Source organism: Eucyclogobius newberryi, unplaced genomic scaffold (assembly GCF_026437365.1).
Source record: "Eucyclogobius newberryi isolate DKJ021-1_F unplaced genomic scaffold, fEucNew1.0.hap1 SCAF_3, whole genome shotgun sequence".
In the NCBI taxonomy this organism is placed as follows: domain Eukaryota; kingdom Metazoa; phylum Chordata; class Actinopteri; order Gobiiformes; family Gobiidae; genus Eucyclogobius; species Eucyclogobius newberryi.
Genome location: NW_027315945.1, coordinates 38944099 through 38969857, shown reverse-complemented (window position 1 = coordinate 38969857; position 25759 = coordinate 38944099). Strand labels below are relative to the sequence as shown.

At 50.5% G+C, this 25759-nt stretch overlaps 1 protein-coding gene across 1 annotated transcript; it reads left to right on the top strand.

Annotated features, from left to right (window-relative positions):
- Window positions 1-576: 576 nt before the first annotated feature.
- dhx16 (DEAH (Asp-Glu-Ala-His) box polypeptide 16) lies at window positions 577-24839 on the top strand. The gene is made up of 21 exons (XM_072461595.1): window positions 577-806; window positions 1723-1924; window positions 2973-3220; window positions 3301-3478; window positions 4257-4313; window positions 6451-6705; window positions 6788-7021; window positions 8837-9025; window positions 11170-11280; window positions 11578-11693; window positions 11785-11995; window positions 15967-16065; window positions 16667-16819; window positions 17013-17153; window positions 17864-18026; window positions 19011-19129; window positions 19675-19742; window positions 21050-21212; window positions 22883-23044; window positions 24116-24289; window positions 24659-24839. Exons 2-21 carry the CDS (start codon window positions 1727-1729, stop codon window positions 24785-24787), a joined length of 3168 nt encoding a protein of 1055 aa, XP_072317696.1. The 5' UTR covers window positions 577-806; window positions 1723-1726; the 3' UTR covers window positions 24788-24839.
- Window positions 24840-25759: the final 920 nt, after the last annotated feature.

Genomic DNA, 25759 nt, shown 5'->3' with positions numbered 1-25759 from the left:
AGATGTTAATCAGGTACTCAGGGTGGTTGAGCCAGGGTCTCACAAAGACAAAGAGGATTCTAATAGCCCATTAAAATTCTGAATAGGCTAGCTCGGTAGATACAATGGGGGAGTTTCTGTTGAAACAAACAACTCTTTCTACTTCAGGAAGGCTCCGCCATTGGGCGGAGCCTTCCTGAAGTACCACAGAACAGTATAAATATCGGAGTTCTCGATCTAAATTCTTTTATTGACAATGACTCTTGGATGAGAGTCGAAACGTCTATTTTTTCTAACTGAGTCCAGATGACTACAACTGAAGCTTTTTCTACAATGGAACACGCCTGGACGAATGAGGGATTACACCGACATAAACTGCTGATGCCTTTTTATTATTTTAGAAGATGTATTTAGTAAACTTTTAATACTATAATTGTATCTATTGTGTGCTTGTATGTAAATTGCTTTGACCTTTGCACAATAAAATTAAATAAAAAAAACTTTACAACAATAATAGATCACGCAGCGGAACCCGCAGAAGCGGAAGTGAACGAACAAACCCGGGCAAGGACATTGTGACGCACTTCCTGCTTGGGTCAAGAGCGCGCATGAAGTTGAAAACATGACGGATTTAGCCAAGATTTAAGCCACTTTTCTGTGAATAAAAAGCCACAGTCCGTTCGAGAGTCACACCACGAGGTCGCGTGAATGTGGGCACAGCGGGCACGGCAGAGACGGTGACGTTTGGAGCTAAAACAGTCTTTTATTAGGTCTGAATTAGCCTCCGGAGCTAACGCCCCTCTACCACAACAACAAAGCACAAAACTGTAAGAAATATGACTTTTATTCCATCATTTATCCTCCCTCTACGGCCGCGTTCTGTGAGAGTCTTGTACTTTGTAATTTAACTATTCAAAGTGCATAAATATTCGCACGATTTGTATAATATTGTTTGCAGAGGATTAGAAAAGGGCGCAAAAGTTATGCACACGATGCTAAGTCCGGGGCTGGTATATTATATTGTGTAGTATCTTTGCTTTCTGAAATATTTCACATTCTGGCTTATATATAAGCCATATATATATAACTGTCCATTGAGACGAGCTGGCGAGTTACAAGTCAGATCTGCGCAGAGGCGATCACGCTCGCTGTAAGAATGCGTGTATTTCCAGGGATTCTTGAGCAAAAGAAACATCCGTGTTTCAATTACAATAAATTTACTACGTTCACTGTTGTATTGTGTCAAATTTTCAGGGAAAGTAACGAGCCGGAGGTAGAAATTACGCAGTGAACCTTTAAAAACTCTGGTTACAAGTCTTTAAAAGTGGCATTAGTTTAGTTCATCTTTCGAATGTGTCACTTTTCACCCTAAAAAAAGACAGGGCATTGTAACCACAGCAACCAGCCAAGTGTCGGTGCCACTTCTGGACAGGCACGTCACGAGTCCCACTTTTAGTTTAAAGATGATCGTGAGAACAAACATGGAGGTTTAGGGTTATTTATTTATTTATTTTTACTGAACTATAAAACACTATACTATATTTTTTTTTTCCAAATTAAATAAAAACAACATCATGTTTCTTGAAATGCCACGTTCTTCATTGTTTCGTCGATTATATTGTGACTTAATATCACTGAACACAACCCTGACATCGAGTTACACAGCTACGTTGCCGTGACAACATTGAGCGTGATGTGCGTTGCCGTGACGACGTTGAGTGTGATGGTGTGTGTTCTCCTCAGAGCGATGGCGGCGCTGGAGCAGTGGGTGAGCGACCGGCTCCACGACCTCCTGGGCCTCAGCGACCGCTACGTGTCTCAGTTCATGATCGGTCTCGCCCGGAAGTCGTCCTGCGCCGACGACTTCGTGAACCGACTCCAGCAGACGGGAACCATCGACATCGACCCGAGCGTGACGGGCTTCGCCCACGAGCTCTACGCCAAGGTACTCAGCCTGTCTCCTAATGTCCCCGTCTGCTCGTCTCCTCCTCTCCTCGTCTCCCTTTCTCCTCCTCTCCTTGTCTCCTCGTCTTCCCGTCTCCTCCTCTGCTTGTCTCCCCGTCTCATCGTCTCCTTTTCTCCCCGTCTCCTCCTCTCCTTGTCTCCTCCTCTCCCCGTCCTCTCCTCTCCTTGTCTCCTCGTCTACCCGTCTCCTCCTTTCCTTGTCCTCTCGTCTCCTCCTCTCCTTGTCTTCCCGTCTCCTCCTCTCCTCGTCTCCTTGTCTCCTCATCTCCCCTCTCCTTGTCTCCCCGTCTCCTCCTCTCCTTGTCTCCTCGTCTTCTGCTCTCCTTGTCTCCTCGTCTTCCCGTCTCCTTCTCTCCTTGTCTCCTCCCCTCCTTGTCTCCTCCTCTCCTTGTTTCCTCCTCTCCTTGTTTCCTCCTCTCCTTGTTTCCTCCTCTCCTTGTTTCCTCCTCTCCTTGTCTCCCCGGCTCCTCCTCTCCTTGTCTCCTCGTCTTCCAGTATCCCCGTCTCCTTGTCTCCTCCTCCTCCTTTCTCCTCCTCTCCTTGTCTCCTCGTCTTCCTGTCCCCTCTCCTTGTTTCCTCCTCCTCCTTTCTCCTCTCCTTGTCTCCTCGTCTTACCGTCGCCTCATCTTCCCCTCTCCTTGTCTTCCCCTCTCCTTGTCTCCTCCTCTCCTTGTCTCCTCCTCTCCTTGTCTCCTCCTCTCCTCGTCTCCTCCTCTCCTCGTCTCCTCCTCTCCTCGTCTCCCCTGCATATATCGTTTTCAAAAACCCACAGTTTTATGTCCTAAATGAATCGACTCTAACCCTAAGGACAAAAATAAAACTAATCTAACACATCTACGTCTTCTTCTGCCACTTCTTCTTTTCCTCTTCTCCTTCCTCTTCACAGAACCCGAGTAACTGATGAAACAAATTGAGTCCTTCTTCTTACTCTTCTTCTTCTTTTCGTCTTCCTCTTCATCCTCTTCACAGAACCCGAATAACCGATAAACCAAACGATCGCTTCTTCTTCTCCTCTGTTCCGGCCGTAGATCCCTCAGAAGGTGGTGGTGGAGAAGCCGGCTCGGGCTCTGGAGCGAGAGGCGCTGGAGATGGACAGGAAGAACCAGACGTACACCCTCCTGGAAGACAGCGACGGCGACAACGACGGAGCGAGGGAGGCCGCTGCCCGGAAGAACAAACGCGACAGAGCGAAGGAGCGAGGAGGAGGGAAGAAGAGGAGGAACATCCGGCAGAAGAAGGACAGCGAGTCGTCCAGCGAAGAGGAGCAGCCTAAGAAGTACTGCAGTTATCAGAGCGCCGGCGTTTATGCAGCAGGTTCACACACACGAGATGAACTCTTCCTCTCTGTTCCCGCAGGAGCTCGTCAGATCAGAAGAGCATGAAGCAGGACAAAGAGGAGGAGGAAGAGGAGGAGTGGGAGAAGGAGGAGAGGGAGCGGCTGCACGACCTGGAGGAGAGGGACGCCTTCGCCGAGAGGATGAGGCAGAAGGATAAAGACAAGACGCGGAACATCGGCGAGCGCACGGACAAGAAGGTCAGAGCACGAAGAGATTAAGATCAGTTTTTCTATAAGTAATAGACTATAAGTTGCACCTTTTTTTCATAGTTTTGGCCGGGGTGCGACTTATACTTAAATACTTGTACTTATACTCATACTCCGGAGCGACTTTTATGTGATGGTATTTTATACTTGCAACCGTATTTCATACTCCAGTGCGACTTATATATGTTTGTTTCTCCTCTATTATGCATTTTATGGCTGGTGCGACTTATACTCCGGAAAATACGGTATTAGTGACGAGAGTGGCAACTACATGTGTGAATAACTAGGTGGCGCTGGTGAGGCTAAACGTCGCATCGTGATCTGATCGCGGTGGCTTTTTTGGCGAAAACCAAATCACAAGGTGCTAATTGGAAGCAGAACTACAATAACTTTGGTGATAGAGCTCCCTCTGCAGCTTTCTTGTGGAATTACAGTGTCAGAGAACGGACGCAACATCTTGTTTTTTGATCTGTGTAATCAGATATGAAATCATTAAACATTGTCAAATATAAAAAAAGGGCCAGGGTTTCTCAGGAGAGTTGAAAGCTGGTTTTCTGCCTCGAGACAGCCGGGGTGGCGACGACAGACGCTTCAAATGCCCCTAAATACATATTTAACCACCACAGGGATTTAGAAAGACGTTAAATAAGGTGAAACGTTACCTGGTTCTCCTTTAATATCGTACTGTAACATCGCCCGGCCCTTATCAAGTGCAACAACAATACAAATATTGCAGGTTTCACTCATCGTTTTATTTCGTCCGTTTCAGGCGTACGAAGAGGCTCAGAAGAGGCTGAAGATGGCTGAAGACGACCAGAGGAACATGGTGGGTCCATTTCCCTCCTCTTCATCTTCTTGGTTCACCGCTAACTCCACGAAATATTCAGTCGAATCATAGTCATGCATTGCAAGTGTAAAGTCGCTAACGTTAGCCACTTGCCTTAGTCTGACCTGTTAAAATATCTGTCGTTTCCCAGGAAAGTGACAAAGATCTGAACAGTCTCGGTCTTTATTATTATTACAGTTTTAGCTAGATTCTTTTCACTCTGAGCAGTCTTGTTGTGCGAGGGGAGCGCTTACACGCTCTCTGGTGGCGCGATTGTGTATTACAAGTAGTGGAAAAAATGCGCAAATTGACCTGTCCAAATGTTTTCCCTCCTCTTCATCTTCTGCCTTCACCGCCAACGCTGCAAAACATTTTTTTAACCATAAATCAGTCGGATCATAATCATGCGTTGCAACTAGGGATACATACCTAAACCCATGTTCAGGTTCAAGTCTGGATTCGAATCCACAGGTTTAGGTTCAGGTCCGGACTCATTAGGTCCGGACCTAAACCATAATGCATAATGTTATAACAGCATAACACAAGCTACTTGGCTAAATTAAGTTGAAGACCCTTGAACAAGGATGACTATCAAACACAAGGCTTAACTGCAGATTGAAAGCCACTTTTTTTTTTGATTGCTTTATTCACTGTTTTTTAACAGAAGTTACAACATACAAATCTCAAGCTACTAGCTAGCTGCTAAACTATAACTTAATAGTTAACACACAGTACTTGAGGAACAACTCAAGACTCAACTCAACAACAAAAGCATGTTGAGTATTGTTGACAGGGTCAGTCTGGGTCAAGGGTCAAAGCAGCTGTTTCATCTGATACAATGTTTTGCCTTTAGACACATTTCCACTCTTTAATGTTACAGATCCATTGGCATCAAAAGTCAGGTAAAAACCTTCAAACAGACAATACACCAGTGTAAATAATTAAGTCACAGTATAAAATAACAAAAACTAGCATAAAAGTCAAAAATATTTAAATCAAAATAATCATATTAGCAGCATTAAATACCAGACCATATTTAACAACTGTAGAATACAAATACTATTACAAAATATGAAGTCCAATTAATGAATGCAGCAATTAAGCAATATTACTTGACTTTACTTTGTATTTACTTAATGCCAAATACATCATACCACAACATAACACTTAAGTTATTTCATTCATATTTACACCCAGACCAAAGACCCAGACAAGACCCCACGCTGGCCCCGCCCCTTTAACACGCCACGCACGCAGCACATTAACCATCACAACATCGCACGCGGCGGCCACAGCTTAAAACAGTTCAGATAAAGCCAGCGATCTCACCGGCTTCACTTCAATGTTCACATGTGGACACACGGTTCTGCACAGCTCGACACGTACGAGGTGTTCCCGTCTCTCCCGTCTCTCGCATCTTTAAACTTATTTCGCTGGCTTCAACTTATGCCCGGAAGACTCGTGCGTCACTAATTAGGGTCTGTGTGCGCAATTGACGGCGGCGCATGGCAGTGTTAACGTCTTTTGCGGCGCGAATTTCGCGATCAATGGAAGGTCTAAGATGGTCTAGATTCTAGAACAAAAAGGATATAGTATTTGAGTCCAGAACCGAATCACCGGGGTTTCGGTTTTTTTGGACCTGAACCGAAACGTTTTTAAGTTTTTAAGTCCAGATCCGGTCCGTCGTAGCGGTACGCATCCCTAGTTGCAACGTTTTACTCTAAAGACCCGAAGTGTAAAGTTACTAAGCTTGAGCTGATAAAATATCCGTCTCTTCCCAGGAAAGTGACAAAGATCTGAACAGTCTCGGTCTTAATGAGAGAAATCCCTCATTATTACACTTATAGCGAGAGTTTTTTCACTCTGAGCAGTCTTGTGTGCGACGGGAGCACTTACACGCTCTCTGGTGGCGCGATTGTGTATTACAAGTATTTGGAAATAAAGCTCAAATTAACCTGTCCAAATGTTTTCCCTCAGTGAAGCATTTCCTGAGGGTTCTTGGGTTAAACGAGGACACCTCTATCCACGACCTCAACATGTCGATCTCCTCCGTACATGTCCTCGCTCATCCCCCTCTCACTTTTACATCTCTTTTTTAATCTCGTCCCCAAACTAAACAGACCTTTTTGCCTTCCAGCTGCCGGAGTTGAGGAAGCGCTCGCGTTGGGACTACCTGAAGAAGCGCGAGGAGGAGAAGCTGGAGGACCTGGAGGCGGAGATCAAGGACGAGGAGTACCTGTTCTCCTCCGACAACCTGACGGAGCGCGAGAGGAAGGAGCTGGAGTACAAGCGCACGCTGCGGGACCTGGCCAAGGATTACAAGACGGCCGGAGCGCGGGAGCAGGAGGAGCGGAAGAACCGGTACTACATGCCCGAGGAGAAAAGGAGCAAGGTGGGCTTCGGGAGCGCCGCGTATTAGTCGCTCGTCTTCTTTGGTATGTACGTGACGGTTCTCCCCCCTCTCGCTCCCTCAGGACGTCCCTCAGAGAGACCTGGAGCTGGAGGAGACGCCGCTGGAGCTGGGCGGCGAGCAGGGCAAGTGGGAGGAAGAGCGGCTCCGGACGGCGGCGCTGAGCTTCGGGGCGAAGCGGGAGCGCGAGCTGGGGGTCCGGCAGGAGCAGGAGCGGTACCAGCTCCTCCTGGAGGAGGACGAGATGATCGACTTTGTCAGCAACGCCATCACCATGAAGGGGACGCTCACCGACAGGGTAAACGCCAGGACCCCGGGGAACACGCCACACACTACATGCTACACACTACATGCTACACACTACATGCTACACACTGCTCTACACACTACATGCTACACACTACATGCTACACACTACATGCTACACACTGCTCTACACACTACATGCTACACACTACATGCTACACACTACATGCTACACACTGCTCTACACACTACATGCTACACACTGCTCGCTACACACTGCTCGCTACACACTGCACCACACACTACATACTACACACTACACGCTACACGCTACACACTGCACTACACACACTGCACTACACACACTGCACTACACACACTGCACTACACACACTGCACTACACACTGCACTACACACTGCACTACACACTACGCACTACACACTGCACTACACACTGCACTACACACTACACTACACACTGCTCTACACACTGCTCTACACACTACACTACACACTGCACTACACACTACACACTGCACTACACACTACACTACACACTGCACTACACACTACACACTGCACTACACACTACACACTGCACTACACACTGCACTACACACTACACTACACACTACACACTGCTCTACACACTGCTCTACACACTACACTACACACTGCACTACACACTACACACTGCACTACACACTACACTACACACTGCACTACACACTACACACTGCACTACACACTGCACTACACACTACACTACACACTACACACTGCTCTACACACTACACACTGCTCTACACACTGCACTACACACTACACACTGCACTACACACTACACACTGCACTACACACTACACACTGCACTACACACTACACACTGCACTACACACTACACACTGCACTACACACTACACACTACACACTACACACTGCACTACACACTACACTACACACTACACTACACACTACACACTACACACTGCTCTACACACTGCACTACACACTACACACTGCACTACACACTACACTACACACTACACTACACACTGCTCTACACACTACACACTGCTCTACACACTGCACACTACACACTGCACTACACACTACACACTGCACTGCACACTACACACTGCACTACACACTGCACTACACACTACACACTGCACTACACACTGCACTACACACTACACTACACACTACACACTGCACTACACACTACACTACACACTACACACTGCTCTACACACTGCTCTACACACTGCACACTACACACTGCACTACACACTACACACTGCACTACACACTACACACTGCACTACACACTACACACTGCACTACACACTACACACTGCACTACACACTGCACTACACACTGCACTACACACTACACTACACACTACACACTGCTCTACACACTGCTCTACACACTGCACTACACACTACACTACACACTACACACTGCACTACACACTGCACTACACACTACACTACACACTACACTACACACTACACACTGCACTACACACTGCACTACACACTGCACTACACACTGCACTACACACTACACTACACACTACACACTGCACTACACACTGCACTACACACTACACTACACACTACACACTGCTCTACACACTGCTCTACACACTGCACTACACACTACACACTGCACTACACACTACACTACACACTACACACTGCACTACACACTACACACTGCACCGTTGTAATGACCACAGGGTTCAAAGTAAAGTACACTTCAGTTTCCATGTTGTATTCACATTGTCATCACTGAGCTGTTCTAGACACATAATAATAAAGCTAAAGGTGTGTTGTTTGTGTGTGTGTCATGTGCAGGAGGAGGAGCCCAGTCAGTCCCAGTCCGACCTGAAGAAGCTGTCGATGCAGGAGGTCCGCCGCAGCCTGCCCATCTTCCCCTACAGAGAGGACCTGCTGCGAGCCATCACCCAGCACCAGATCCTGGTGATCGAGGGCGAGACGGGCTCAGGGAAGACCACCCAGATCCCCCAGTACCTCATAGAGGACGTGAGTGACCCCTGCTCAGTACCTCATAGAGGACGTGAGTGACCCCTGCTCAGTACCTCATAGAGGACGTGAGTGACCCCTGCTCAGTACCTCATAGAGGACGTGAGTGACCCCTGCTCAGTACCTCATAGAGGACGTGAGTGACCCCTGCTCAGTACCTCATAGAGGACGTGAGTGACCCCTGCTCAGTACCTCATAGAGGACGTGAGTGACCCCTGCTCAGTACCTCATAGAGGACGTGAGTGACCCCTGCTCAGTACCTAGGGATGCGTACCGCTACGACGGACCGGATCCGGACTTGTAAAAACGTTTCGGTTCAGGTCCAAAAAAACCGAAACCCCGGTGATTCGGTTCTGGACTCATTAAAACCACCACTCATTCTATATCCTTTACGTTCTAGAATCTAAACCATCCTAAACCTTCCATAGATCGCGAAATTTGCGCTGGAAAAGACGTAAACACTGACATCGCTGTCAATGACCCGGAGCATCAGCGACGCACGCGTCTTCCCCGCGGCAGAAGTTGAAGCCGGCGCAATGAGTTTAAAGACGCGAGAGACCGAACATTCGGGAAGATCGCTGGCTTAATTGAACCGTCGCCGCTTGTGCCGCTCCGTGAGTTAGTTTAAGACGTTAGGAGCGGGTTGTGCTTTGGTTTGGGTGTAAATATTGTAACTTCTCGCTCAGGTCAGTAATGCTGGTTTAGTGCTCACAAGTTGTCACTTTATTTCTTGAACAGAGTTGGTTACTGTTGGCCGTTACCATGGTGATGGAACAGGAACATCAAACACTACCTGGTCTCCTGAGCCGCTCTTAGCTCCGCCCCAGAGACCGCGCACGCAGACTAGAGACGCTACGATATTGAATAAAATAACTGTTATGTTGTGATGTAGCATTTATTTCAGTGGGTTAATGTGCAATATACTTATTTATACATCTAAGTAAATACTAAGTCAAAGTAATATTGTTTAATTGCTGGGTTCATTAATTGGAGCTTATATTTTGTAATAGTATTTATATTCTACAGTTGTTAAATATGGTCTTGTGTTTAATGCTGTTAATATGATGTATTGTGTGTAGTGTAAAATATTTTCATATTCTATTTTTGATACAGCTAAGTTGATTGATTTATAGTGGTTCTAGTTGACTGTTATGCTAGTTTTTGAAGGTTTTTACATGACTTTGATGCCAATGGATCTGCAAAATTAAAGAGTGTAAATGTATCTAAAGCATTAAACTTCAGGTGTGGGAACAGCCCAGTCAAACCAGTAACACACTGGACAAACATAGTATCGGCTGAAACAGCTGCTCCAATACCAATACTCAACTTGCTCTTGTTCCTCTAGTAAAACACATGAATGTGTGTTAGCTAGTTAGCAGCTTGTGATTTGTAAGTTGTAACTTCTGTTAATAAACAGTGAATAAACCAGATAAATTGAGTTTATTCCAGTCTGCAGTTAAGCCTTGTGTTTTGATAGTCGTCCTCGTTCATGTGTCTTCAACTTAATTTAGCCAAGTGTCTTGTGTTATGCTGTTATAACATTATGCAAATATGGCATGAGTTCAGCCGGATTCATTAGGTCCGGACCTGAACCTAAACCTCTGGATTCGAATCCGGACTTGAACCTGAACGTGGGTTTAGGTCTGCATCACTATCAGTACCTCATAGAGGACGTGAGTGACCCCTGCTGGACCCACACTGCAAACGCCTCTCATGAGATAAATGTGATCATGAGATAAATGTGAACAAAGTAAGGCAGAGAAATGACATGTATGACACTGTGTGGCCCCGTCCTGCTCTGTGTGGCCCCGTCCTGCTCTGTGTGGCCCCGTCCTGCTCTGTGTGGCCCCGTCCTGCTCTGTGTGGCCCCGTCCTGCTCTGTGTGGCCCCGTCCTGCTCTGTGTGGCCCCGTCCTGCTCTGTGTGGCCCCGTCCTGCTCTGTGTGGCCCCGTCCTGCTCTGTGTGGCCCCGTCCTGCTCTGTGTGGCCCCGTCCTGCTCTGTGTGGCCCCGTCCTGCTCTGTGTGGCCCCGTCCTGCTCTGTGTGGCCCCGTCCTGCTCTGTGTGGCCCCGTCCTGCTCTGTGTGGCCCCGTCCTGCTCTGTGTGGCCCCGTCCTGCTCTGAGAGTTTAACACTTTGTGTCCAGGGCTACACTAAAGGAGGGATGAAGATCGGCTGCACTCAGCCGCGCAGAGTGGCAGCCATGTCTGTGGCAGCGCGCGTCGCCGAGGAAACCAGCGTCAAACTAGGAAACGAGGTCTGGATTATAAGACCATGTGTGTATGTATCTCTTTGTCTTTTTCACTTTTTTATTCTCGTTCCCTTCCCTCTCTTCTCTCTCTCCTCTCGTCCTCCCTCTCTCCTCTCGTCCTCCCTCTCTCCTCTCGTCCTCCCTCTCTCCTCTCGTCCTCCCTCTCTCCTCTCGTCCTCCCTCTCTCCTCTCGTCCTCCCCCTCTCCTCTCGTCCTCCCCCTCTCCTCTCGTCCTCCCCCTCTCCTCTCGTCCTCCCCCTCTCCTCTCGTCCTCCCCCTCTCCTCTCGTCCTCCCCCTCTCAGGTGGGCTACAGTATTCGTTTTGAGGACTGCACGTCGGAGAGGACGGTGCTTAAATACATGACTGACGGGATGTTACTGAGGGAGTTCCTCACGGAGCCCGACCTGGCCAGCTACAGGTGATGTCATTGTGACGTGTGTAGGCTCAGTCTGCCCCGGGGCGGCTGTGGCACAGTCCTGTAATGATCTGACCTCCTTTGACCTCTGCAGTGTGGTGATCATCGATGAGGCACACGAGCGCACACTCCACACAGACATTCTGTTCGGTTTGATCAAAGACATCGCTCGCTTCAGATCTGACCTCAAAGTCCTGGTGGCCAGTGCCACTCTGGACACGGAGCGCTTCTCCTGCTTCTTCGACGACGCTCCGGTCTTCAGGATCCCAGGACGACGCTTTCCTGTCGACATCTTCTACACCAAGGTGTGTGTGTGTGTGTGTGTGTGTGTGTGTGTGTGTGTGTGTGTGTGTGTGTGTGTGTGTGTGTGTGTGTGTGTGTGTGTGTGTGTGTGTGTGTGTGTGTGTGTGTGTGTGTGTGTGTGTGTGTGTGTGGTTGTGGGTTTGACTCCTTCTCTCTGTGTGTGTGTGTGTGTGTGTGTGTGTGTGTGTGTGTGTGTGTGTGTGTGTGTGTGTGTGTGGTTGTGGGTTTGACTCCTTCTCTCTGTGTGTGTGTGTGTGTGTGTGTGTGTGTGGTTGTGGGTTTGACTCCTTCTCTCTGTGTGTGTGTGTGTGTGTGTGTGTGTGTGGTTGTGGGTTTGACTCCTTCTCTGTGTGTGTGTGTGGTTGTGGGTTTGACTCCTTCTCTGTGTGTGTGTGTGTGGTTGTGGGTTTGACTCCTTCTCTCTGTGTGTGTGTGTGGTTGTGGGTTTGACTCCTTCTCTGTGTGTGTGTGTGTGTGTGTGGTTGTGGGTTTGACTCCTTCTCTCTGTGTGTGTGTGTGTGGTTGTGGGTTTGACTCCTTCTCTCTCTGTGTGTGTGGTTGTGGGTTTGACTCCTTCTCTCTCTGTGTGTGTGGTTGTGGGTTTGACTCCTTCTCTCTCTGTGTGTGTGGTTGTGGGTTTGACTCCCTCTCTGTGTGTGTGTGGGAGGTTGTGGGTTTGACTCCTTCTCTCTCTGTGTGTGTGTGGGAGGTTGTGGGTTTGACTCCTTCTCTCTGTGTGTGTGTGTGTGTGTGGGAGGTTGTGGGTTTGACTCCTTCTCTCTGTGTGTGTGTGTGTGTGTGTGTGTGGGAGGTTGTGGGTTTGACTCCTTCTCTCTGTGTGTGTGTGTGTGGGAGGTTGTGGGTTTGACTCCTTCTCTCTGTGTGTGTGTGTGTGTGTGTGTGTGGGAGGTTGTGGGTTTGACTCCTTCTCTCTGTGTGTGTGTGTGTGTGTGTGTGTGTGTGTGTGGTTGTGGGTTTGACTCCTTCTCTGTGTGTGTGTGTGTGTGTGTGTGTGTGTGTGTGGTTGTGGGTTTGACTCCTTCTCTCTGTGTGTGTGTGTGGTTGTGGGTTTGACTCCTTCTGTGTGTGTGTGGTTGTGGGTTTGACTCCTTCTCTCTGTGTGTGTGTGTGGTTGTGGGTTTGACTCCTTCTCTCTGTGTGTGTGTGTGTGTGTGGTTGTGGGTTTGACTCCTTCTCTCTGTGTGTGTGTGTGGTTGTGGGTTTGACTCCTTCTCTGTGTGTGTGTGTGTGGTTGTGGGTTTGACTCCTTCTCTCTGTGTGTGTGTGTGGTTGTGGGTTTGACTCCTTCTCTCTGTGTGTGTGTGTGTGTGTGTGTGGTTGTGGGTTTGACTCCTTCTCTCTCTGTGTGTGTGTGTGTGGTTGTGGGTTTGACTCCTTCTCTCTCTGTGTGTGTGTGTGGTTGTGGGTTTGACTCCTTCTCTCTCTCTCTGTGTGTGTGTGTGTGTGTGGTTGTGGGTTTGACTCCTTCTCTCTGTGTGTGTGTGTGTGTGGTTGTGGGTTTGACTCCTTCTCTCTCTGTGTGTGTGTGTGTGTGTGTGTGGTTGTGGGTTTGACTCCTTCTCTCTCTCTCTGTGTGTGTGTGTGTGTGTGTGTGTGTGTGTGTGTGTGTGGTTGTGGGTTTGACTCCTCTCTCTCTGTGTGTGGTTGTGGGTTTGACTCCTTCTCTCTCTGTGTGTGTGTGTGTGGTTGTGGGTTTGACTCCTTCTCTCTCTCTGTGTGTGTGTGTGTGTGTGTGTGTGTGTGTGTGTGGTTGTGGGTTTGACTCCTTCTCTGTGTGTGTGGTTGTGGGTTTGACTCCTTCTCTGTGTGTGTGGTTGTGGGTTTGACTCCTTCTCTGTGTGTGTGGTTGTGGGTTTGACTCCTTCTCTGTGTGTGTGGTTGTGGGTTTGACTCCCTCTCTGTGTGTGTGTGGGAGGTTGTGGGTTTGACTCCTTCTCTCTCTGTGTGTGTGTGGGAGGTTGTGGGTTTGACTCCTTCTCTCTCTGTGTGTGTGTGGGAGGTTGTGGGTTTGACTCCTTCTCTCTGTGTGTGTGTGGGAGGTTGTGGGTTTGACTCCTTCTCTCTCTGTGTGTGTGTGGGAGGTTGTGGGTTTGACTCCTCTCTGTGTGTGTGTGTGGGAGGTTGTGGGTTTGACTCCTTCTCTCTCTGTGTGTGTGTGTGTGGGAGGTTGTGGGTTTGACTCCTTCTCTCTCTGTGTGTGTGTGTGGGAGGTTGTGGGTTTGACTCCTTCTCTCTCTGTGTGTGTGTGTGTGTGTGTGTGTGTGGGAGGTTGTGGGTTTGACTCCTTCTCTCTCTGTGTGTGTGTGTGTGGGAGGTTGTGGGTTTGACTCCTTCTCTCTCTGTGTGTGTGTGTGTGTGGGAGGTTGTGGGTTTGACTCCTTCTCTCTCTGTGTGTGTGTGTGTGGGAGGTTGTGGGTTTGACTCCTTCTCTGTGTGTGTGTGTGTGGGAGGTTGTGGGTTTGACTCCTTCTCTCTGTGTGTGTGTGTGTGTGGGAGGTTGTGGGTTTGACTCCTTCTCTCTGTGTGTGTGTGTGTGTGTGTGGGTTTGACTCCTTCTCTCTCTCTGTGTGTGTGTGTGTGTGTGGGTTTGACTCCTTCTCTCTCTGTGTGTGTGTGTGGGTTTGACTCCTCTCTCTGTGTGTGTGTGTGTGTGTGTGTGTGTGGGTTTGACTCCTTCTCTCTCTGTGTGTGTGTGTGTGTGTGTGTGTGTGTGTGTGGGTTTGACTCCTTCTCTCTGTGTGTGGGAGGTTGTGGGTTTGACTCCTTCTCTCTGTGTGTGTGTGTGTGTGTGTGTGTGTGGGAGGTTGTGGGTTTGACTCCTTCTCTCTCTGTGTGTGTGTGGGAGGTTGTGGGTTTGACTCCTCTCTCTGTGTGTGTGTGTGGGAGGTTGTGGGTTTGACTCCTTCTCTCTCTGTGTGTGTGTGTGTGGGAGGTTGTGGGTTTGACTCCTTCTCTCTCTGTGTGTGTGTGTGGGAGGTTGTGGGTTTGACTCCTTCTCTCTCTGTGTGTGTGTGTGTGTGTGTGTGTGGGAGGTTGTGGGTTTGACTCCTTCTCTCTCTGTGTGTGTGTGTGTGGGAGGTTGTGGGATTGACTCCTTCTCTCTCTGTGTGTGTGTGTGTGTGGGAGGTTGTGGGTTTGACTCCTTCTCTCTCTGTGTGTGTGTGTGTGGGAGGTTGTGGGTTTGACTCCTTCTCTCTCTGTGTGTGTGTGTGTGTGGGAGGTTGTGGGTTTGACTCCTTCTCTCTCTGTGTGTGTGTGTTTGGGAGGTTGTGGGTTTGACTCCTTCTCTCTCTGTGTGTGTGTGTGTGGGAGGTTGTGGGTTTGACTCCTTCTCTGTGTGTGTGTGTGTGTGTGGGAGGTTGTGGGTTTGACTCCTTCTCTCTGTGTGTGTGTGTGTGTGTGTGGGTTTGACTCCTTCTCTCTGTGTGTGTGTGTGTGTGTGTGGGTTTGACTCCTTCTCTCTCTCTGTGTGTGTGTGTGTGTGTGGGTTTGACTCCTCTCTGTGTGTGTGTGTGTGTGTGTGTGTGTGTGTGTGTGTGTGTGTGTGTGTGTGTGTGTGTGTGTGTGTGTGTGTGTGTGTGTGTGTGTGTGTGTGTGTGTGTGTGTGTGTGTGTGTGTGTGTGTGTGTGTGTGTGTGTGTGTGTGTGTGTGTGTGTGTGTGTGTGTGTGTGACTCCTTCTCTCTGTGTGTGTGTGGGTTTGACTCCTTCTCTCTGTGTGTGTGTGTGTGTGTGGGAGGTTGTGGGTTTGACTCCTTCTCTCTGTGTGTGTGTGTGTGTGTGGGAGGTTGTGGGTTTGACTCCTTCTCTGTGTGTGTGTGTGTGGGAGGTTGTGGGTTTGACTCCTTCTCTCTCTGTGTGTGTGTGTGTGGGAGGTTGTGGATTTGACTCCTTCTCTGTGTGTGTGTGTGTGTGTTTGGGAGGTTGTGGGTTTGACTCCTCTCTGTGTTCCAGGCTCCAGAGGCCGATTACCTCGAGGCCTGCGTTGTGTCCGTCCTTCAGATCCACGTCACTCAGTCTCCAGGGGACGTTCTGGTCTTCCTCACTGGACAGGTCACTTTTACACAATATTCTGTATTAGACATGCACCGATTGCGAAATTCTTGGCCGATACCGATTTTCTATCTAGCCACTGATTTTCCCGCAAACTACCCAGTATTATATATATGAAAAAGGTGCATGTAAACAGTACACACGTTTTATAATCTAAAATGTAATTTATTTTGTGGAAAAATAGAAAAGTAAATGACTATTTATAAAAAGTTCCTTTTTGTTCCTGTTCTGTATCTAATTATATATTATATATTTATTTATATATATATATTAATATAGTTAGATACAGAACAGGAACAAAAAGGAGCGTCATCTCTGATTGGCTGCTGCGCCAAAAAAAAAACGCCTTGAAGCTTATACGCCTGTCAAAGCGTCTAGAGTGGAAAACGCCCAAAATGTTGTTTAGCTCTGGGCGCGTTGAGCATGCGGGTCAGTTTGGATCGGCCGAAAACCGGAAATTACGACAGTGACCGGCCGGTCGCCAATTGGACATAAAACCGGCTTTTTAATCGGCGGCCGATTGATCGGTGCATCTCTCTTCTATATTTTGAAGCATTCAGTCGTCGTCATATTTCATATTTCCACCTTCTGTGCTCTTCAGGAGGAGATCGAAACGTGCTGCGAGCTGCTGCAGGAGCGATGTCGCCGTCTGGGCTCCAAGATCGCCGAGCTGGTCATTCTGCCCATCTACGCCAACCTCCCCTCGGACATGCAGGCCAAGATCTTCTCCCCGACTCCTCCGGGCGCCCGCAAGGTACGACGGCTTGAGAAACGTTCACGCGGTCACTTCAACGGTAACGACATAACATCGTCTGGACATTGTTATCTGGAAACCCCAAAACCAAACTGTGCAGGAGGCAGTTGAACCATGACCCCGCCGCGAGCTCGTATCCGCGGCCGTCATAATGATTTTAATTCACAATCTTTTCTTTGCTGTCGTCCTTTAGGTCGTCGTGGCAACCAACATCGCCGAGACGTCGCTGACCATCGACGGCATAATTTACGTGATCGACCCGGGCTTTTGTAAACAGAAGAGCTACAACGCGCGAACGGGGATGGAGTCGCTCATCGTCACGCCATGTTCACGGGTAAAACGCACGCCATGTTCACGGGTCACGCGCGCGCCATGTTCACGGGTAAAACGCACGCCATGTTCACGGGTCACGCGCGCGCCATGTTCACGGGTAAAACGCACGCCATGTTCACGGGTCACGCGCGCGCCATGTTCACGGGTAAAACGCACGCCATGTTCACGGGTCACGCGCGCGCCATGTTCACGGGTAAAACGCACGCCATGTTCACGGGTCACGCGCGCGCCATGTTCACGGGTAAAACGCACGCCATGTTCACGGGTCACGCGCGCGCCATGTTCACGGGTAAAACGCACGCCATGTTCACGGGTCACGCGCACGCCATGTTCACGGGTAAAGCGCACGCCATGTTCACGGGTAAAGCGCACGCCATGTTCACGGGTAAAACGCACGCCATGTTCACGGGTCACACGCACGCCATGTTCACGGGTCACACGCACGCCATGTTCACGGGTCACGCGCACACCATGTTCACGGGTCACGCGCACGCCATGTTCACGGGTCACACGCACGCCATGTTCACGGGTCACACGCACGCCATGTTCACGGGTCACGCGCACGCCATGTTCACGGGTCACGCGCACGCCATGTTCACGGGTCACGCGCACGCCATGTTCACGGGGGTCAAACGCACGCCATGTTCACGGGTCAAGCGCACGCCATGTTGGCCGGTGCTAACCTTGTGCTGTGCGTCTCTTTTCCTCCAGGCGTCTGCAAACCAGCGAGCGGGCCGTGCGGGCCGCGTGGCTGCAGGAAAGTGCTTCAGGCTGTACACGGCCTGGGCCTTCAAACACGAGATGGAGGAAACGACAGTCCCAGAGATACAGAGGACCAACCTGGGCAACGTGGTGCTACTGCTCAAGAGCTTAGGTCAGTGAAGGTCCAGCAGCCTCGTGCCACAAGCTCCTGCAGAGAGTGACTTTAGTTATAGTATGTAACGGTACAGTGTGTAACGGTACGGCACAGTGTGTAACGGTACAGTGTGTAACGGTACAGTGTGTAACGGCACAGTGTGTAACGGTACAGTGTAACGGTACGGTACAGTGTGTAACGGTACAGTGTGTAACGGTACGGCACAGTGTGTAACGGTACAGTGTGTAACGGTACAGTGTGTAACGGTACGGTACAGTGTGTAACGGTACAGTGTAACGGTACGGTACAGTGTGTAACGGTACAGTGTGTAACGGTACGGTACAGTGTGTAACGGTACAGTGTGTAACGGTACGGCACAGTGTGTAACGGTACAGTGTGTAACGGTACAGTGTGTAACGGTACGGTACAGTGTGTAACGGTACAGTGTAACGGTACGGTACAGTGTGTAACGGTACAGTGTGTAACGGTACGGTACAGTGTGTAACGGTACAGTGTGTAACGGTACAGTGTGTAACGGCACAGTGTGTAACGGTACAGTGTAACGGTACGGTACAGTGTGTAACGGTACAGTGTGTAACGGTACGGCACAGTGTGTAACGGTACAGTGTGTAACGGTACGGTACAGTGTGTAACGGTACAGTGTAACGGTACGGTACAGTGTGTAACGGTACAGTGTGTAACGGTACGGTACAGTGTGTAACGGTACAGTGTGTAACGGTACAGTGTGTAACGGTACAGTGTGTAACGGTACAGCACAGTATGAAATTGTAGAGTTACGATTGTTGTGAGGAGAAGCATCACAGTGATTGACGCCAAACAGAGAAATCCTTCATCCACTGCTTCATTAGGACGTCTTGGAAGTGTGTGTAATTCCCTCTGCTGCCAGTAGAACTAAGTGGATTTTCTTAAGTCTGTGACAGTCAATAACAATGTAATAACTGTGTAATAACCACTGAATATTCTTGTGGTCATTTGTTTTAGGTATAAATGACCTGATTCATTTTGACTTCATGGATCCTCCTCCTCACGAGACGCTGGTCCTGGCTCTGGAGCAGCTCTACGCGCTCGGGGCCCTCAACCACCTGGGGGAGCTCACCAAGGTAAGAAGAGACATCAGGATGGTCACATTTTCACAGTGAGGGCCCTCGACCACCAGGGGGCAGGGCTGTCCAAAAGTAATTCACACCGATGTCAAACAAGACTTTAAGCAGACTCTAAAATCTAGATACACATTTGAAGTTTCGATGCGCCAAAAAAAACACAAAACATGTATTGTATTTATTTGTACTTTTCTGAGTACTTTTAGAACATGTCAGTTCAAAGCACAATTAAAGCATCGTTAAGACTGTGAGATTGAGAATGTCATGTACAGTAATTAAAATGTGGATGATATTAAACAAAGATAATACATATTTACTGATTGTTGTGTCGTGTGATGTCCACTATGATGGACAAAGTTATGTTACCTTATGAAAAGAATGTTCTTCTGGAGCCAGACTTTATGTCAAGCCTTAAGTTTAGAGTGTAGTTTGTCCGCTGCATTTGACCCGTCTTATTGTTCTGAGTTTACGACGTTTGTGTCACGACACCACCACCAGGGGGCGCTCACCTTTACACTGACGCAGGGCCGTGTTCTTGTTTTCAGTTGGGCCGTCGAATGGCCGAGCTGCCCGTCGACCCCATGCTCAGCAAGATGATCCTGGCCTCAGAGCAGTGAGTCCAGCACAAACATACTGACCCGCGTTCCGTGTCCCGACTCCCGTGTCCCGACTCCCGTGTCCCGACCCCCGCGTCCCGACCCCTGCGCTCCGCGTCCCGACCCCCGCGCTCCGCGTCCCGACCCCCGCGCTCCGCGTCCCGACCCCCGCGTTCCGCGTCCCGACCCCCGCGTCCCGACCCCCGCGCTCCGCGTCCCAACCCCCGCGCTCCGTGTCCCGACCCCCGCGCTCCGCGTCCCGACCCCCGCGCTCCGTGTCCCGACCCCCGCGCTCCGCGTCCCGACCCCCGCGCTCCGCGTCCCGACCCCCGCGCTCAGTGTCCCGACCCCCGCGCTCCGTGTCCCGACCCCCGCGCTCCGTGTCCCGACCCCCGCGCTCCGTGTCCCGACCCCCGCGCTCCGTGTCCCGACCCCCGCGCTCCGTGTCCCGACCCCCGCGCTCCGTGTCCCGACCCCTGCGTTCCGCGTCCCGACCCCCGCGCTCTGCGTCCCGACCCCCGCGCTCTGCGTCCCGACCCCCGCGCTCCGTGTCCCGACCCCCGCGTTCCGCGTCCCGACCCCCGCGCTCCGCGTCCCGACCCCCGCGCTCCGCGTCCCGACCCCCGCGCTCCGCGTCCCGACCCCCGCGCTCCGCGTCCCGACCCCCGCGCTCCGCGTCCCGACCCCCGCGCTCCGCGTCCCGACCCCCGCGTTCCGCGTCCCGACCCCCGCGTCCCGACCCCCGCGCTCCGCGTCCCGACCCCCGCGCTCCGCGTCCCGACCCCCGCGCTCCGCGTCCCGACCCCCGCGCTCCGTGTCCCGACCCCCGCGCTCCGCGTCCCGACCCCCGCGCTCCGCGTCCCGACCCCCGCGCTCAGTGTCCCGACCCCCGCGCTCCGTGTCCCGACCCCCGCGCTCCGTGTCCCGACCCCCGCGCTCCGTGTCCCGACCCCCGCGCTCCGTGTCCCGACCCCCGCGCTCCGTGTCCCGACCCCCGCGCTCCGTGTCCCGACCCCTGCGTTCCGCGTCCCGACCCCCGCGCTCTGCGTCCCGACCCCCGCGCTCTGCGTCCCGACCCCCGCGCTCCGTGTCCCGACCCCCGCGTTCCGCGTCCCGACCCCCGCGCTCCGCGTCCCGACCCCCGCGCTCCGCGTCCCGACCCCCGCGCTCCGCGTCCCGACCCCCGCGCTCCGCGTCCCGACCCCCGCGCTCCGACCCCCGCGCTCCGCGTCCCGCCCCCCGCGTTCCGCGTCCCGCCCCCCGCGCTCCGTGTCCTGACCCGTGCGCTCTGACTTGTGTGACCCGTGTGCTTGGTGTGTTCCAGGTACAAATGCTCAGAGGAGATCTTGTCCATCGCTGCCATGTTGTCTGTGAATAACTCCATCTTCTATCGACCCAAAGACAAAGTGGTTCATGCCGACAACGCCAGAATGAACTTCACTGTCCCCGGAGGAGACCACCTGGTACTGCTCAACGTGTACAACCAGGTCTGAGCTGCTGCTGTGCTACTAATAGTACTATTACTACTATTACTATTACTGCTACTACTATTACTGTCACTACTTCTATTTCTATTACTACTACTATTACTAGTCTGTGTAATCCCTCATTTGTCCAGGAGGGGGTTCCATTGTAGAAAAAGCTTCGGTTGACTTTATCGACTGTGTAAGCCCCACCCACCGGGCGGAGCCTCCTGATAATGGCGGTTTACAGTTTCACTTGAGAGTACTCTTCTTTGTACCTAACGGCCCTGTACCGGGCTATTTACATCCTATTGTACTGATGAGTACCTGATGAACATGTCCAGGGCTCCTCCCACATCATGGCTCCAACACACTATTGTAAACGTTTGGTAGGTTGAACCGTAAACCTTACATGGTCCACATGCCATCGCCTCCAGGAAACAGACTGACCCTAAACCTGCCTAAGAGTTTAATAGTGCGTGTGCGTGTGCGTGTGCGTGCGTGTGTGTGTGTTCGTGTTTGTGTCTGTCTGCGTGTGCGTCTGTGTGTGTTTGTCTGTCTGCGTGTGTGTGTGTTTGTGTCTGTCTGCGTGTGTGTGTGTTTGTGTCTGTCTGCGTGTGTGTGTGTTTGTGTCTGTCTGCGTGTGCGTGTGTTTGTGTCTGTCTGCGTGTGTGTGTGTTTGTGTCTGTCTGCGTGTGTGTGTGTTTGTGTCTGTCTGCGTGTGCGTGTGTTTGTCTGTCTGTGTCTGTGTGTGTTTGTCTGTCTGCGTCTGTGTGTGTTTGTCTGTCTGCGTGTGTGTGTGTTTGTGTCTGTCTGCGTGTGCGTGTGTGTTTGTGTCTGTCTGCGTGTGCGTCTGTGTGTGTTTGTCTGTCTGCGTGTGCGTGTGTGTGTTTGTGTCTGTCTGCGTGTGCGTCTGTGTGTGTTTGTCTGTCTGCGTGTGCGTGTGTGTGTGTGTTTGTGTCTGTCTGCGTGTGCGTCTGTGTGTTTGTCTGTCTGCGTGTGCGTGTGTGTATGTTTGTCTGCGTGTGTGTGTGTTTGTGTCTGTCTGCGTGTGTGTGTGTTTGTGTCTGTCTGCGTGTGTCTGTCTGCGTGTGCGTCTGTGTGTGTTTGTCTGTCTGCGTGTGCGTGTGTGTGTGTGTTTGTGTCTGTCTGCGTGTGCGTCTGTGTGTGTTTGTCTGTCTGCGTCTGTGTGTGTTTGTCTGTCTGCGTGTGTGTGTGTTTGTGTCTGTCTGCGTGTGCGTCTGTGTGTGTTTGTCTGTCTGCGTCTGTGTGTGTTTGTCTGTCTGCGTGTGTGTGTGTTTGTGTCTGTCTGCGTGTGCGTGTGTGTTTGTGTCTGTCTGCGTGTGCGTCTGTGTGTGTTTGTCTGTCTGCGTGTGCGTGTGTGTGTTTGTGTCTGTCTGCGTGTGCGTCTGTGTGTGTTTGTCTGTCTGCGTGTGCGTGTGTGTGTTTGTGTCTGTCTGCGTGTGCGTCTGTGTGTGTTTGTCTGTCTGCGTGTGCGTCTGTGTGTTTGTCTGTCTGCGTGTGCGTGTGTGTATGTTTGTCTGCGTGTGTGTGTGTTTGTGTCTGTCTGCGTGTGCGTCTGTGTGTGTTTGTCTGTCTGCGTGTGCGTGTGTGTGTGTGTTTGTGTCTGTCTGCGTGTGTGTGTCTGTGTGTGTCTGTGTGTTAATGTGTGTGTTTGTGTGGTTTTTGTGCAGTGGGTGGAGAGCGGCTTCTCGACTCAGTGGTGCTACGAGAACTTCATCCAGTTCCGATCGATGCGACGAGCGAGAGACGTGCGCGATCAGCTGGAGGGCCTGATGGAGCGCATCGAGGTGGAGGTGGTGAGCGCGCTCGACGACTCGGGGCCCATACGCAAGGTGTGTAGTTCCCTCTGCCGCCAGGAGAGGGCACCAAACATATGCAGGGTGTGTAGTTCTGCAATACAGAATATTTGTCCTTTAAAGTCCAGAGTGAGTTCATTTCATTTGAAAACTATCTTTATTTAATATATAGATAATTTAACAATATCCAACATGATAAAGTATTAAAATTGGCATAAATGAATCCCTGTCGAGCACCAGAGCTCCACTTCCTAAACTGGCCCTTATATGAAATTACTTTATTTATTTACTTTATTACTCCATTTGTTTCTCAGTTTAATCAGCCTTTAGAGAGTGAGAACACCACAATTGACTCTCTCCTTGTCAAAATGTTTAATTTAAAAGCTTAAATTTTCCACTGATTTATATAATGTTTCTCATCATTATGAAAAAACTGAAGATTTACCATAAGAAGCTGAATAATTTTAAAAATCTATCTTTATCTCTAATCTAATTTGAGCGTTTTAGATCACAAAACAAACAAACAAACATATAATGAATAAGCTGCAGTTTGTTTGTTTGTTTGTTTGTTGACGTGGTGCAGCCTGAACTCGATCTCTGCCACGTTTGAGCTTCACTCTGACTCATCGCCGCGGCCGCGTCGTCTTCTTCTGTTCTTCTTCTGTTCCTCACACTCGGCTCGTTGTGTCACATTTTGTGTTCTCACCGAGCGTTTCACAAAAGGCCGAGCGCGTCCCGGATCACATGTCGCGTGGAGGTTTGTCCCGAGCAACTGGAGCCGGCCACGCGTCCACAACACGAGGAGTCGAGCTGTCGAGGAGATCATCCTGTTTACACTTCTCACAGTTTGACCTGAATAAAAGCTCCTGTTTGTACACATGATAAATATGACCAAAGGTCCGCTCAGAAGTCCCTCTGAAGGTTCTGCTGTTCCTCTACTGCTCACTCCGTTTAGTGGGAGGGCATCTGTGGTAAATATCACAGTTTCACTTCTGTTAAGCTGCAGTTTGTTAGTTTAAAACGACAGGAAGTGTAGCTCTGTGATGTCATCAGTGTGCGACATGCCGTCTAAACGTCTCTAATGTGTGGTGGTTGTCATGGTTACAGGCGGTCACAGCCGGATACTTCTACCACACGGCGCGCCTCAGTAAAGGAGGATACAAGACGGTGAAGCACCAGCAGACGGTCTATGTCCATCCAAACAGCTGCTTGTTCGAGGAGCAGCCCAGATGGTTGATCTACCACGAGCTGGTGTTCACCACCAAAGAGTTCATGAGACAGGTACTGAACACTGCTGATGACCGCTGTGTTCAGCCTGAACACTGCTGATGACCGCTGTGTTCAGCCTGAACACTGCTGATGACCGCTGTGTTCAGCCTGACCACTGCCGATGACCGCTGTGTTCAGCCTGAACACTGCCGATGACCGCTGTGTTCAGCCTGAACACTGCCGATGACCGCTGTGTTCAGCCTGAACACTGCCGATGACCGCTGTGTTCAGCCTGAACACTGCCGATGACCGCTGTGTTCAGCCTGAACACTGCCGATGACCGCTGTGTTCAGCCTGAACACTGCCGATGACCGCTGTGTTCAGCCTGAACACTGCCGATAACCGCTGGTGCTTAACGCTCTTACTTAACGCTGTGTTCAGGTGATAGAGATCGACAGCAGCTGGCTCCTGGAGGTGGCTCCTCACTATTATAAGAGCCGCGAGCTGGAGGACAGCAGCAGTAAGAAGATGCCACGCAAACAGGGCAAGAGCAAAGACGAGCTCGGCTGATGCACCGCACACTTCTGCCTGAGGGGGCGCTGCACACACTCATTCTGATTTTGTAACGTTCAAGTTCATTTCAATAAAAACTTCTGGCTTTTCGTTTGTATTTGATGTCTTTGTTTTTTGATCAGTTTGAAAAAACACAAAATCTTAGTTTGTGTGAAGTATTTCTGCTTCAGCTCCAGGTTTAAAGCTGATATTTCAGGGCGTGGCTATGTTTATGAATCATATTTGAGTTTTGTGGGGCTCCAGCCAATTGAACAATCCTGAAATATCTACATTAATATTTGTTTTAATTGAATTGTCTGTTAATCTTAAGGAGAATACAACATTGAGCCTTTTCTGGAAACACTTTACAATCTGTACCACCAAAGACACTTTCCAACTGGAACTGAAGGAAACGTCACAATGGACATTTCTGGACCTCACTTCTGGACCTCACTTCTGAGCCTCACTTCTGGACCTCACTTCTGGACCTCACTTCTGGACCTCACTTCTGGACCTCACTTCTGAGCCTCACTTCTGAGCCTCACTTCTGGACCTCACTTCTGGACCTCACTTCTGGACCTCACTTCTGGGCCTCACTTCTGGGCCTCACTTCTGGGCCTCACTTCTGGGCCTCACTTCTGGGCCTCACTTCTGGGCCTCACTTCTGAGCCTCACTTCTGGGCCTCACTTCTGGGCCTCACTTCTGGGCCTCACTTCTGAGCCTCACTTCTGAGCCTCACTTCTGGACCTCACTTCTGGACCTCACTTCTGAGCCTCACTTCTGGACCTCACTTCTGGACCTCACTTCTGGACCTCACTTCTGGACCTCACTTCTGGACCTCACTTCTGGACCTCACTTCTGAGCCTCACTTCTGGGCCTCACTTCTGAGCCTCACTTCTGGGCCTCACTTCTGGGCCTCACTTCTGGGCCTCACTTCTGGGCCTCACTTCTGGGCCTCACTTCTGGGCCTCACTTCTGAGCCTCACTTC